Source organism: Phycodurus eques, chromosome 2, assembly GCF_024500275.1.
Source record: "Phycodurus eques isolate BA_2022a chromosome 2, UOR_Pequ_1.1, whole genome shotgun sequence".
Taxonomy (NCBI): domain Eukaryota; kingdom Metazoa; phylum Chordata; class Actinopteri; order Syngnathiformes; family Syngnathidae; genus Phycodurus; species Phycodurus eques.
The window spans coordinates 36,334,907-36,349,078 of NC_084526.1; the positions used below are offsets into that span (position 1 = coordinate 36,334,907).

A 14,172-nucleotide genomic window follows, 5' to 3' on the forward strand; every position below is an offset into this window, starting at 1 on the left:
CCAGGACCAACTTCAAATAAAAGCCTAAAATGGCACTGATGTCCAATGTAGTAATATATGAAGCTTTATTTTGAAGTGGGCCCTCAGAACGTTGGTGGAGAGGCAGCATGTCACGGTAAGATATACTGTAGTATTAACAATCCTTGTAGCTACAGCCTTGACTTAAACTTTTTGGTTGGCCTCACCGCAGCGAATAAATGCCGGGAGTAAATAGAGAGGGAAATCACAACGTCGAGTTCTTTGCAGTTTGTGACCGTGCATGACTGACCAATGCTCAAGCAGAACAACGGATACATAACCGTCCTTGACAATTCACTATATTGACGATGGGGATTTTCAAATGAAAGGTCGGTGTTTGCATACTCTAATGTCAATTGCATTAACTAAATTTGCAATTCGTGAGTGCACTTTCTAATAGCGTATTTATTCAGTGAGCCCTTGGTAAAGTCGATTTTTTTGTGTACATTTTTCATTACTGTTTATCATTTATTGTTATTTAAAGATTCATTTTACATTGAAAACTGTTACATTGTTTGTTGAAAAGAAGTGCAATAAAAATAAAGATTTTTTTTCCTAACATATGGTGCTCTGTCCTGAGTTGTTTAACACATCTAGATGCAAATACCATGAAATAAAAGCTGGAATTCTGAACTTTTGTCTCATATTCGTCTTTTGATCTGAAATCCAAATGTCTTCAGTATACAACAAAAACAAAGGAATTGACCTTGCCGTTCCAATACCTTTGGAGGGGACAGTAGCTATGCATGCAATTGTACTACGAATTTCTTAAAAGGGGCTCAAATGATACAGGATAAAGATGCTAAATACAAAATAATCACTAAAACTTAATGTATTAAATCATGAATATTCGGAGTCAGGCCCAGGACAGGTTCAGACCGGGCCACCACAACTTGGCTCAGGCCACCACTCAAAAAGGCTTAACGTTGGACCCGACTTTGTTATTTGCGAGAAAAAGTCTAGTACTGACATCATTTTGAAAAAAAATTAATGTCTGCCTTTTGTGAAGACTGAACTACTTTTTTCTCCTCATAAAACTACTCAGGAATCATTAAGAGAATGAATAGGGAATTGGCTCGATAAGCAGAATCAACAATGGTATAGATATTAAGCAAAAATTATCAATTCTCACCCCTAATCAATACTAGGGTTGGGCATCAAGAATTGAGAACCGATTGGGACCGGGACGAACATGCCGGTTGTCTCGGAAAGGTTAAATAAAAAAATTTCGGTTCCAAGTTTAGATGCGTACAGTCCGGCCACCACAAAGAAGAAAGTGGCGAAACCCAACGAAGCTGCAAAAACCAATGAAGAAGAACGGACACGAAGACGTGCTTGTGCCCAATGGCAGCAGCGAACAAAAGTGTTCACTACCGTAATTTCTCGTGTATAATACGCACCCCCAAAGTTGACCTCAAAATTCTGGAAAACCCTTCCAACTATGTATAATACATTTTTACAATGCATGATTTTGCTTCTACCTATATGATCAAAATGAATAATTATCTGTATTCTGTTATTTAAAAAAAAAGAAAAATTCGGAAGTTAAGCACTTTATTTGAACACATAACTTTCATTTGATTTACTTGCTCTGATTTTGAAATTCACAGCCCTACTTTTTAGTAAATGAGAGAAAACACAGTTGTGCTAATATGTTTGATTTCCCAGGCAGAATTTATAAGATGTGTACAATTCTTGAAAGAAAACATGAAGGACCAGGCAAAACGCATTTAAATTTATCCAATGAGATTCAAATTAAACTGTATTTCAAAAATGTATTATCATTAAAGAAAACATAACCATAAATAAATTAAAGTTAAAACTTGCACATATAAACCATTTGCCATGATGAAACAGTCGCAAATAAGTATTGTAACAATTTTATATTTAACTTTTAGCTCAAACAATAATTAATGAATATTAAGTCAATGGGTTAGTCTCACACACATTGCCTTTTAGTTCATCGTTTTGATATTGATACTGGTTATAAAGAACGCAGAGTCAAATGTTCATTTTAGTTTATGCTGGCTGGTAAGAAAATGTATGTCCATAATTTGGATGCCCTTTATTTAAACTACACAAACTTTATTTGACCCAGCTCCCTATAAGAATAGGAATCGAGAATCGTTTAGAACCGGAATCGAAATGAAGAACCGAAATCGGGACCGGAATCAATTCAAACAATGCCCAATCCTCATCAATACACTAATAAACAATCTCGGTTAGTGATAGTATATAAATGTGGTATTCTATTAATTTTAGTATGAATATTTCCAGCACAAAATATCTCCCAGTGTAAATGTAGAGCCATTTAACTTTCTGGGTTGGTAGGCGAATGTTGCCATCGGATACAGCGAAAGGTTCTCGGCTCTCTTTAACAAGTTTATTTATCATGTTAATGCAATGTTTTCAAGCACTGGGGTGTCCAGAAAGGCAGGTTCTGGCACAGAGCAATACATGTAATCATGAGGGAGTTAAACCGCTGGGAAATCCGTGGTTGCTTAAAACGCTGTTGAATTTGGACGACAATGTGTATATTGGAACACAACAATGTTCATGGGATTGCTTATGTTGCTTTTGGAATAACTATTAACCCTTTATTGCTCAGTGACTGTTTTTTGTCAATGTCTTTATGTCTCCAAAGTGTTCTCTGTCAATTGACTGTCTGTTGTCGTACTAGAGCGGCTCCAACTACCGGAGACAAATTCCTTGTGTGTTTTTTGGACATACTTGGCAAATAAAGAAGATTCTGATAATTAAAAAAAATAAATAAAAAAAATAATAATTTTAAATAAAAAAGATAAGGGTAAGCCGTAATAGTTTCAAAGGATAGGATGACAAGGCATTATATGGTTGCAGTGAACTTGACCATAAACCACCAAAACCTAATAACATGACTGAGCTATCGGGAACCATCCCAATTAACCTGCATAAATTCAGCCAATATATTATACATATTGTATACATAACAATGTAATAAGCACAGGCTATGCATTTGTATCTGGCAAAGAAATTACGGATGCAATATAACTTTTTTCCCACCGATAACTGATAAGTTGCTGCTTCTCCAAGCCGATACAGATAAGCGATATCATTTTTTTTTTAAGGTTTATATCAGGAGTCTTCAATGATTTCCAGACCAATGATCCCCTAAACTAATGGAAAGCTGGAGCAGGGACCCCCTTCTTATGTATATTGTAATAATATAATCGTTTTATATCAAACTGTATGTATAATAGAATTCCTTTTTATTCATCCATCCATCCATCCATTTTCTGAGCCGCTTCTCCTCACTAGGATCGTGAGCCTGCTGGACCCTATCCCAGCTATCATCGGGCAGGAGGCAGGGTACACCCTGAACAGGTTGCCAGCCAATCGCAGGGCAAATACAAACAAGCAACCATTCGCACTCACATTCACACCCTCGGGCAATTTAGAGTTGTCAATTAACCTACCATGCATGGGATGTGGGAGGAAACCGGAGTGCCCGGAGAAAACCCACGCAGGCACCGGGGGAACATGCAAACTCCACACAGACGGGGCCGGGGATTGAACCCCGGTCCTCAGAACTGTGAGGCAGACGCTCTAACCAGTCGGCCACCGTGCCGCACACTTTTTATTCATATAAAATATAATTAAAATGAAAATACTATTACACTAATATATCATTGATTATTGTGTATGTGTGCCGAGCTAAGGAACTAAACAGCTCCCTCTGGCTCACACGATAGTGGTGATTTAAAACAGGTCACTAAGTGGTGGACCGCAGTCCCATCCAGACCCACACCATAGCGCAAAAAGGATTAAAACACGGAGAAAGATAAAAAAAATTACAGAACATTTGGAACTAACAGCGCTTAAAATGGAACGATCAGTGTCATTTTTGTTTGTACTTCTAAGTGGGAAGTTCCCACTGGGAGCACTTATTAAAAGTGCATATGTGAAACGCCATAATGAAACAAAAAGGTTTTGAACAAACATATCCTCTAAAAAGGTTCAGTTGTTAAGATCTATCAAATTGAAAGATGTAAAATTGCTTGAGAAATCACTGTTGTGTCCAGATGCAACTTTTGTATTTTTCTTAAGTTTTGCAATTTATTTTATTTACTTGCTCTTATTATGAAATGGAGCCCTACTTTTATTTAATAACTGAGAGAACATTACACAGTTGTGCTCATATGTTTGATTACCAGGGCAGAATTTGTACACAATTCTTTATTGTGGTTGAGCATCGAGAATCCAGCACTGATTGGAACCGGGACTAACGTTCTGGTTCTCCCGTAATCGTTCATATTTAAAAATGTCAGTTCCCATTTTAATGTCTCGTCCACCAACCCCGAAGAAGAAGTGGCAAAAACCAACGAAGAATCCGCACCAAGATCTGCTTGTGCCCAACGGCAGCGAACAAATGTGTCTTTGTTAAAATTAATCACCAGTCGCCTCAGTGCAACACTTAGAATAAGATTATATATGTGTAGCATCTCACGCGCTCCCTCACGCTCCAAGCCTCAGCCTACACCGCGCAGAGCTTCAGTGAAGTCAACTGTCAGTCAATTGGGTGAGTGACACAATAAAATACGTCTATGCCAACATTGAGACAGCTAACAAGGGAAACGGTTGGTTTCACTTTTGCACTTATGGTTTTTAGAGTTTATTTTATTCTTCAAACCAACGTAAGAGCCGATGACACAAAAAAACTGAGCTAAAACGTCACCGTAGCAACTTTATATCACAAATAATTAGGAGAACATTTGCATAAACGTCTCACAGTATCACAAACACTAACCTTGTGGCTCATCGGTGGGTAAGGAAAGGAATCTACTTTTTATAGCATTTGGTTTCATCCTTTAAAAAAAATAAAATAAAAAATAAATCACCGGTGCCGTGTAACGTTCCGGTGCGTCCATCCATCCATCCATTTTCTACCGCTTATCTGAGGGCGGGTCGCGGGGGCAGTAGCTTTAGCAGGGACGCTCAGACATCCCTCTCCCCAGCCACTTCATCAATTTCTTCCGGGGGGATCCCGAGGCGTTGCCAGGCCAGCCGAAGGATGTAGTCTCTCCAGCGTGTCCTGGGTCGTGCCAGGGTCTCCTCCCGGTGGGACGTGCCCGGAACACTTCACCAGGAAGGCGTCCGGGAGGCATCCGAATCAGATGCCCCAGCCACCTCATCTGGCTCCTCTCGATGTGAAGGAGCAGCGGCTCTTCTCTGAGATCCTCCCGGATGACCGAGCTTCTCACCCTATCTCTAAGGGAGAGCCCAGACACCCTGCGGAGGAAACTCATTTCGGCCGCTTGTATCTGGGATCTTGTTCTTTCGGTCACGCCCCACAGCTCGTGACCATAGGTGAGGGTAGGAACGTAGATTGACCGGTAAATCGAGAGCTTCGCCTTTCGGCTTAGCTCCTTCTTTACCACAACAGATCGCTACAAAGTCCGCATCACTGCAGACGCTGCGCCGATCCGCCTGTCGATCTCCCGTTCCATTCTTTCCTTACTCGTGAACAAGACCCCAAGATACTTGAACTCCTCCTCCACTTGGGCCAGGATCTCATCCCCGACCTGGAGAGGGCACGCCACCCTTTTCCGACTGTGGACCATGGTCTCAGATTTGGAGGTGCTGATTCTCATCCCAGCCGCTTCACACTCGGCTGCGAACTGCTCCAGTGAGAGTTGGAGGTCACGGCTTGATGAAGCCAACAGAACCACATCATCTGCAAAAAGCAGAGATGCAATACTGAGGCCACCAAACCGGACCCCCTCTACGCCTCGGCTGCGCTTAGAAATTCTGTCCATAAAAGTTATGAAGTTCCGGTGCGTACACTTCAAAATATATGCATAAAACAGGAAGTCAGGTTAACACTTGCACCATTTGACGTGATAAAACAGTCCCAAATAACGATATGAACTATGCTTTTTTTTTAACTTTTAGCTGAAGCATTAATTAATGACTATTAAGTCAATTGGGGTCATTCCACACACATTGCCTTTTCATTCATAGGTTTGATATTGATACTGGTTATAAAGAACCCCGAGTCAAATGTTCATTTTAGTCTCTGCTGCGGGCTGCTAATAAAATGGATGTTCATAATTTGGACACCCTTTATTTAAACCATGCAATTTTTTTGACCCAGCCCCCTAAAAGAAACAGAATCGAGAATCGTTTGGAACTGGAATCGAAATAAGGAACCGGAATCGGGACCGGAATCGCTCAAATTCAAACAATGCCCAACCCTATTCTTTATTATGTTATATTATATCATCCATCCATTCTCTTAACAGCTTATCCTCGCCGGGGGCGCAGGTGTGCTGGCATAGTAGCTTTAACAAAAAAATAAAAAGTCTACAATACTATCATTTATCATAAAAGTTTTTGACAAAATATATTGTTCTAAAAAATTTGCTATCGTGGCAGGCCTAAGCATATGTTGAGAGAGAGCAAGAGAAAAGGATAACAAAAATATTGTACAAACAGTATAGAAGAGAGTAACAACTGCAATACAAATCTGCAATATAGCAGGACCGTGAAGAAAGGACATGATATAGAGTAGGATTACTATATCTGTATTCCGTGATGATAAGGCACCCATTTTTCCAGGATTGGGGACTCATTGTTTCCATGACGTGCATGCCGGGACTCACGTAGTCTCAAGTGTAAAATGATCTATGATATAATAAGAACAAAACAATGCCTTTTTATTGTTACACAATACACAAGTACAGTATGATTATGATGAGATGATGTAAAAATGTACTTTGTTATTGTGCAAGCAATACTATTGTTATGTCTTTAGGTTAAAAGACTCATAGTTTGTAAGGTTATGTTTGCTGATAAAAATGTTGCTTTCGTAGCGCATATTTCATAGTGCAAAATGTTAAAACAATTGGGGTAAAATTGTCAGAGTGAGACATCTTCTCATTCAGGATTGCTGGGTTTACCAGCTATGTAAGAGTATCTTCCCGCTCATAGACCATCTTTGACATATTCTTCTCTCGGTGGAAGTCAAGCTCGTCGTCGACTCGTCACAGTAAAGGTGAACTCTGAAAGCGGCACATAACACGTTGAATTGTGCTCTAAATGTTTCAGCTTTGGGAAACTTTCGTCTTTTTACTATACTTGTCTAAACTTTTTATCAACACAACATATCTCCATAAAAGCAAGAAAAGAACGCTTTGAGTACAGAGCTTTCTTTATTAGGATGCTGGCTGTCTAGGATTATATAGTTACGTGTCGTGACGACAGCACAACTATAGCATTGATAAGTCAATGAACTCTTTTTTTCTTTTCAAACTTGAATAATTCACAGCTTCAAATATTCACGTTTTTTTATTTAAAACAATATAAGAATGGGTGATCATTCATGTTAATGTTTATTTTAAAAGATTTGCATTTGTGGCTGAGCGAAGAGTGCTGGGGACGAGGAGCTGTCGCTCCTGAGCAAGCCCACTTGTCCCATCGAACACAGGAGGGACTCTGTGTGTTTTAATGTTAATTCCATTTGTAGATGATCTATGATGATGGACTATTATCTGGATGATTGATTATCCAGTGAGCGAACATTGCAAAGGAAGAAGTGTACGAGCAGGGTTAGCATTTACCTTAGTTGTTAGCCCACCGCGACAACATGCTTCTGCATGAGGCCAAACCGCCCACGCTCTGTCCTGTGTCGGCTTGAGCTTCAATGAAAGTCCGTTGCTTCATAGGCCGCCGAGAGCTGCTCTTTGAAGGGGGCATCATAGTTACGAGCTCAAAGTAATTGGATGGTCATAATTTCAGCAAGTGCTGCCGATCATATGCTAATTTATTGCGGTTATTGACTATTATTGGTGTCGTAGTTGAAGAATTTTAGTGAAAAAACCCATGACTGTCCCAAGCTAAGGAAAAAGCAACCGCTGGCAATTAGCATGCCACTGCGTGATATGGCTATTGTTATCCAGCCAGTTTTTCCAGTATCGGACCGATAAGGGTGACATAATTTTTTCAGGTTTGATAGTTATCGGTCCAATAGTTATTGTGCATCCCGAAAATAAATAAATGCCTGCTACAACATGGCTGCTTTATTGTGTACTATTATAATATAGATTACCTTCAACAATAAAAACACACAGCTAAGGAGATGGGGCATAGCTGTGATCATGTCATTTTTAGCTTTATTTGTGCATTTGGCAATAGGGAATAGAATACAGGAAAGTTGCGTGACTACGAACAAGGAAATATTCCTTCCTGGCGTCAGTTCTTGTCTTGCATGGGTATGAACTGCCCTCTTTTCCCTCCCTGATCTCCTTTGCTGTCAGCTATTTGAGCCATTATGGCCGCCGCTCTGGTTCACTGAGACTGCTGCAGCCCTAAAGCAAAGAGGCCCTCCACCAATGTTCATTGAGACACGTCTTCAGATTTGTTCCATGAAAAGGTTAAACAAATACACACACACAAACTGACATGTAAATCAAGATACTTTCTTTCAAAAACACACACCACAACAACTATCTTGACAGTTTAAGCACACCTGCAACCCTAGTGAGGATAAGCGGTTAAGAGGATTGATGGATGATGGATGGATGGATGGATGGATGCAAGTTAAGAAATAAGTACTGACTATAAAGGATAGGTCTTTTTTTTTGTTGTCGTGGAAACATTTTCCAATTCATTTCTCAAGACAGCATGCCACTTTTCCACTTGAAAAACCCAAAGAATACACACAGGATGTCGCATGACTTTATTATGGATTCAAGCCCTCATTTAATCTTTCTAATTGTGTTTTACCTGCTTATCTTCGTTCAGTGAAGTGTATATTTTGAAGTTGCTTTTTTCACCACTCAAGTAAAACACGGTATGCCCCCTATAGTGTGTTGCAGTGTTCACTCAAATAACTAGGTCCATACCATATGGCCCAACCCTCATGTCAACATTGTACTGTGTCAATACACTGCTAATGAAAGAAAAGAAGGCATGAACTCACAGCTCTTCCAGATACGGGAAGTTCTTGAAAACATTTGCTGGAAGCTCAGTGATGTTGTTCATGCTCAGATCTCTGTGGGGAAGAAATTCAAACAATATCAGTTCACTATTTTTATCCGATTCTTTTCAGGGAATGTGGACAAAATGCATTAACATGACTCACCAATGTTTAACATACAAGTAAAACAACCTTATGTGGAGGCCAATACCCCAAAACATTTCCAAATGCATTGCACTAAGGCATTTTGTCCATCTCAATAACAGTCTAATGTTTCTAATGTCTAATGTGACTTGGACTGTCAGACTGTATTAGCAATGTGACAATAGGCAGCCATCAAAAAAATGGAAAATCTCTCTAAAATCCTCCGAAACAAAAAAAAAAATTCAGGGAAATAAAAACATTGATTCAAGAACATGATCCATTCAACTGCCTAAACTGGTCTTTTCACAAATAATGTTCCATTTGCTTTATATAAGTCGAATTTGAAGAACCCGTTTGAAACGTCACTGTCATTTGACACGTCGACTTGGAGAACCCCTTGGAATTTCAGCCTGTCCAAGCTAATTGGTGGATATTTTTAACTGGAACCTGTCAGCCCATCGGAGAAGGTGTTCCCGAGTAGCAGACGAAACACCAAAGGGTCGAGAAGACACATTGAGAAATAATCCAGTTATAGTGTTTAACTCTAATTTGAAGGAGTTTTTGGCCAGATTTTCTACAGCTATATTCAGCGGTTGCAATAAGTATTTAACACGTCACCATTTTTATCACAAAATATACTTCCAAAGGTGCTATTGACTTGAAAATGTCACCAGATGTTGGTAACAACCCAAGTAATCCATACATACCAAGAAAATAGAACAAATAAATTCAGAAATGAAGTTGTGTGTAATTACATGAAATGACACAGGGAAAAAGTATTGCATAAGTATTTAATACTTTGTACAAAAACCTTTGTTTGCAATGACAGGTTCAAGATGCCTCATGTATGGAGAAACTAGTCGCATGCATTGCTCTGATGTAATTTTAGCCCATTCCTCCACACAAGTAGTCTTCAAATCTTGAAGGTTCCATGGCCTTCTTTTATGGACCATGAGTTTTAGTTCTTTCCAGAGACTTTCAATTGGATTCAAATCAGGTGATTGGCTGGGCCATTCTAGCAGTTTTATTTTTTTGTTCTTTGAAACCAATTGAGAATTTCCTTGGCAGTATGTTTTGGATCATTATCCTGCTGAAATATCCACCCTCGTTTCATTTTCATCATCCTCGTAGAGGGCAGCAGATTTTTATCAAGAAAGTCTCTGTACATTTTCCCATTCATTGTTCCTTCAATAATGGGAAGTTTACCAGTACCATTTGCTGAAAAGCAGCCCCACACCATCATGTTCCGACCTCCGAACTATGGTGTTTTTAGGGTGATGTGCATTGCCATTTCTCCTCCAAACGTGGTATGCATTATGGCATCTAAACAGTTAAATTTGCTCTCATCCGACCCGACTATATTCTCCCAGTATTTAACTGGCTTGTCCAAATGTTGTTCAGCAAACTTTAAACAAGCTTTGACATGCTTTTTTTTTTTCAGCAATGGGGTCTTGCGTGCTGAGCGTGCATACAGGCCATGGCAGCGGAGTGCATTCCTCACTGCTTTCCTTGTGACAATAGTACCTGCTAATTCCAGGTCTTTTTTAAGCTCTCCACAGGTGGACCTTGGTAGTGACAGCCCTAGTTGATATTCAAGTTTAATTTACCTGCCACCATCTAATGGAAGAGTATTTAATTGTTCTGACTGTCACTATTCTTTTTTTGTTGTTGTCCTGATCGGCTGTTAGGTCAAGCAGAATGGAAAATCTGTATCCCTTTTATGCCGAAACAGTTTTACTGTGTCACAGTGGAGTTTTTAAGCTTCCGCTGTGGTATTATAATTGAGGTTTATTGAGAATCAGACTTGATCAGTGGAACAGAACAAGGTTTCTAGAAGAGAGAGAGAGAAACAAAGACAAAAGACAAAGCACTAATTGTAAACAGGATGAGTGAAGTAAATCATTACATTATCTACAACAAAGAAACATTAAATATGAGTGTTGCATGGGGCTGTAGTGCTACACCCTGTGAGGGAAGGACAGGACAAGATAGAACAGGACAAGGACAGGAGAAGAAGCATGCAGGACCTGGGTCGTGAACCCGGCTGTACAACTGAAGTGTGGTGGCATTAATTATGTAAATTATAAAAGTGTGCAGGACGAGAGTATAAGTGAGGGGATACACAAGCGATTTACATATTCATGAGTTATTTGTTGCAGTAAGGGGTGTGTGCCTGCGGATACATGCAAGTGAATTGATACCGTTTTACATGCACAAAGACTGACAGAAGTGTCCTGTAATTGCTGTGGCCGCACCGCGGCGGCTGAGGACCCCACCCAATCAATCGAGGCATGTGATCAGGCCCAGGGGTTCACCCGAAAGCAGCCGGGCCAACCTCTAGAAATTCCATTTCAGAACAATTTGCCTGAATTTCCATATTTTTTTTAATTATGTAAAGAACAATATTGCAGTGTATTATTTCATTTCATTTATTTGGATCTCCATTAGCTTTGGCAAAACGCCATCGTTATTCTTCTGGAGTCCACATCCACGTCTAGAGTCCACATCCACGTCCACATTTATGCTTATTTCACGTTTATGGTCGATTGATGACACTATGTCATTATCAAACTGTGAGTGTAGGGTGTGTGTAATAAAGTGACTTCCCAGTCAATTCAACTGGTTATTCAGCAATGCTCTATAGGGCATTGCTTGGTAATAGTAAATTTTTCACTTTGAAGTGTACACACACTTGTGCGCAACGGCCATCAGTGTGTTCAACATGTGACATGTTATGTATGTGACATGTTATTTCAGTCCGAAATCGAAAATTCACTTATTGTCTATTTCATGGACTTCTTGCCAAACTTTTGGTGCATCACTAAAAGCTACAGTATAGTCTCCTGGCACATTAATCACATTTGTCTTATATTGGTTGAAAGGATAATGAACATTTTTCAATCCATTTCTCTTTGAATGCTGATTTTCACCGTCCACTTTTTACCAGGGAACCTGGGACATGCCATTTTTGTGCAATCTAGGCTCCTACACCTGGCAAAGTGTCATAAATATGCTATTTGCTCCAAAATGTAATGTTAAAAATTGCACTCGCAGCAGTGAACCCTGAGTGACCCAATACCAGACTCTCTGTGTTTTGTTGGCATGACAACAAGTTCCGGTATAGACGTGCTGACCCAACCAAAACACATACATCGCGGTATTTGCGGCGCCCCCCTCAGCCTCTGTTGGCAAGAAAGCACACTGTGCTGTGTTTAGTGTGAAAAGGCCTTACAGTTCGAGGGTAACGCTGGCTACACATTGAGGGCTCAGGATCTAAACATCTTGTTTTGTCAAGTCACCAAAAATCTAAGACATGCTGAAAATCCTGGCATGTTGTGGCTTGACTGTTTGTCACGATCAGTATTATCATGGAGAGTATTATATAGCACTAACGCCTTACTTGCACTATTCAAGTGTGTAAATCGATTCATAATTGTCTGCGTTTCAATGCATATACAGTGGAACATCGATTTAAAGGACTAACAGGGAAGGGGGGGGGGGTCGTCTGTTATAGCCAATTGTCTGTTACAATGATGTACTTGTTTTTGTGGCCATATGCATCCATTTTACTGTACAGTTCAAAATTGTTTCGTACTTTTTTTCATGGCCTAAAACGTGCTGTACAGTATAAAGTTATTGTAAGTAAATATAAAAAAGCTTGAAAATGTTTGAAGTTTTACATTTTATCTAAACTTACTACGTTGGTGTACTTGATGGTGACGACGTCGTCATAGGTGAGTCAAGATGTGTCACTTTCATGAGCTGTGAGGAATGTATGTGCTTCCTATTTCCAAATCTGTTAATTAGATGGCATAGACGAACAGGTTGACAAAAAAACTGTTACTGTTGCAAAAATAGCATGCACCAGAAACCAGAGAATTGTGTGTCGTATTCCTCTTAAACACAGTCCCCACATCCACTCTCTCTGCGTAGCACTCTCAATAGATCTCCTGCCATCATGGCCGCCACATCAATACAATGCCTAGAAATGTTGCCACATTCAACATGGCCGCCATATGTCAATGCATTCCCTTTGACGGAATGTCCCAACATTCAACATGGCCACCATGTAGGCACAGGTATGTCTGTTGGCTGAATCTCGTCATATTGTATGTCTGTGACCCGGAAATACGGGTGTAGCAGTCTCTGCCTATATTTTGCCAAAATACCAGTATTCAACAGCGGCCTATTCTGGAAGTAATAGACTTTGCCAACAGCAGTTTAAGTGACAAATGGAAACTATTTTTGGACACATGTACTGTCCAGGCGGTCCGTTACTTCCGATATCCGTTAAATCTGGGTCCGTTAAATCAAGGTTCAACTGTACACATTTTTATTATTGAAATAGCTTTAGTAAAATAAAATGTTTTTCTGGAGACATTTTTTGGTATATTTTGTTTCTACTGTCTGTTTAAGTCAGTGATATAAAGCTCAGGTTTGATAATTAGTTTACCAGGTAAGCCTCCTTAAAAGGAAAGTTACTTGATGTAACTTGTTCCATTATTAAACAGTTTGAGCATGATGGAGAACATGAAGGCTTTCTGCTGATTAAAAACAAGGAATATTCCAATGCCTTGCAAAGGAATGAAAACACCTGTTTAATAATTATCCATTTTAATGTGACTCAGAGATGTAGCAAGCAGGTATTTGAAGCTGTTGGTCTCTTTGGGGTCCTAAGAATCTCTCCATGCAGGATCAACCAATAGCTTGCAGTCATGACTAAAGCTTTATTTCAGCCGCCCTGAACTGATCTTTCGAAGAGAATCTCTTGCAGTGGGCTCAGAAATACTGTGCTTTCTGAATGTTTTGGACTGAAATAATGGTGTGCGAGATGGTAGGCTCATTTAGAGCGCCCGAAGATGTCAAAATGACCTCTACAAAATATGCAGTTTCTAACTCCACATAAATTAATATCATACAAGACAACACACCGACCCACGCTTAAAAAAAATAGCATTGGAGCCTTAGCTGCAATGGGTATAGAGTAAGGATTAAACGATGGCGGGGGCTACAATATTTCAGCAGCGCAACTAGGAGGCCACATATGCCCATTT

At 39.8% G+C, this 14,172-nt stretch overlaps 1 protein-coding gene across 3 annotated transcripts in view; it reads right to left on the reverse strand.

Moving 5' to 3' along the window:
• lgr4 (leucine-rich repeat containing G protein-coupled receptor 4) overlaps positions 1–14,172 on the reverse strand; it is an 85,802-nt gene that overhangs the window by 53,645 nt on the left and 17,985 nt on the right. For all 3 annotated transcript variants that reach the window (XM_061670522.1, XM_061670523.1, XM_061670521.1), the window contains exon 2: positions 8,978–9,049. In XM_061670522.1, coding sequence (XP_061526506.1) covers positions 8,978–9,049 — 72 coding nt within the window. The remainder of the gene's footprint in view (positions 1–8,977; positions 9,050–14,172) is intronic.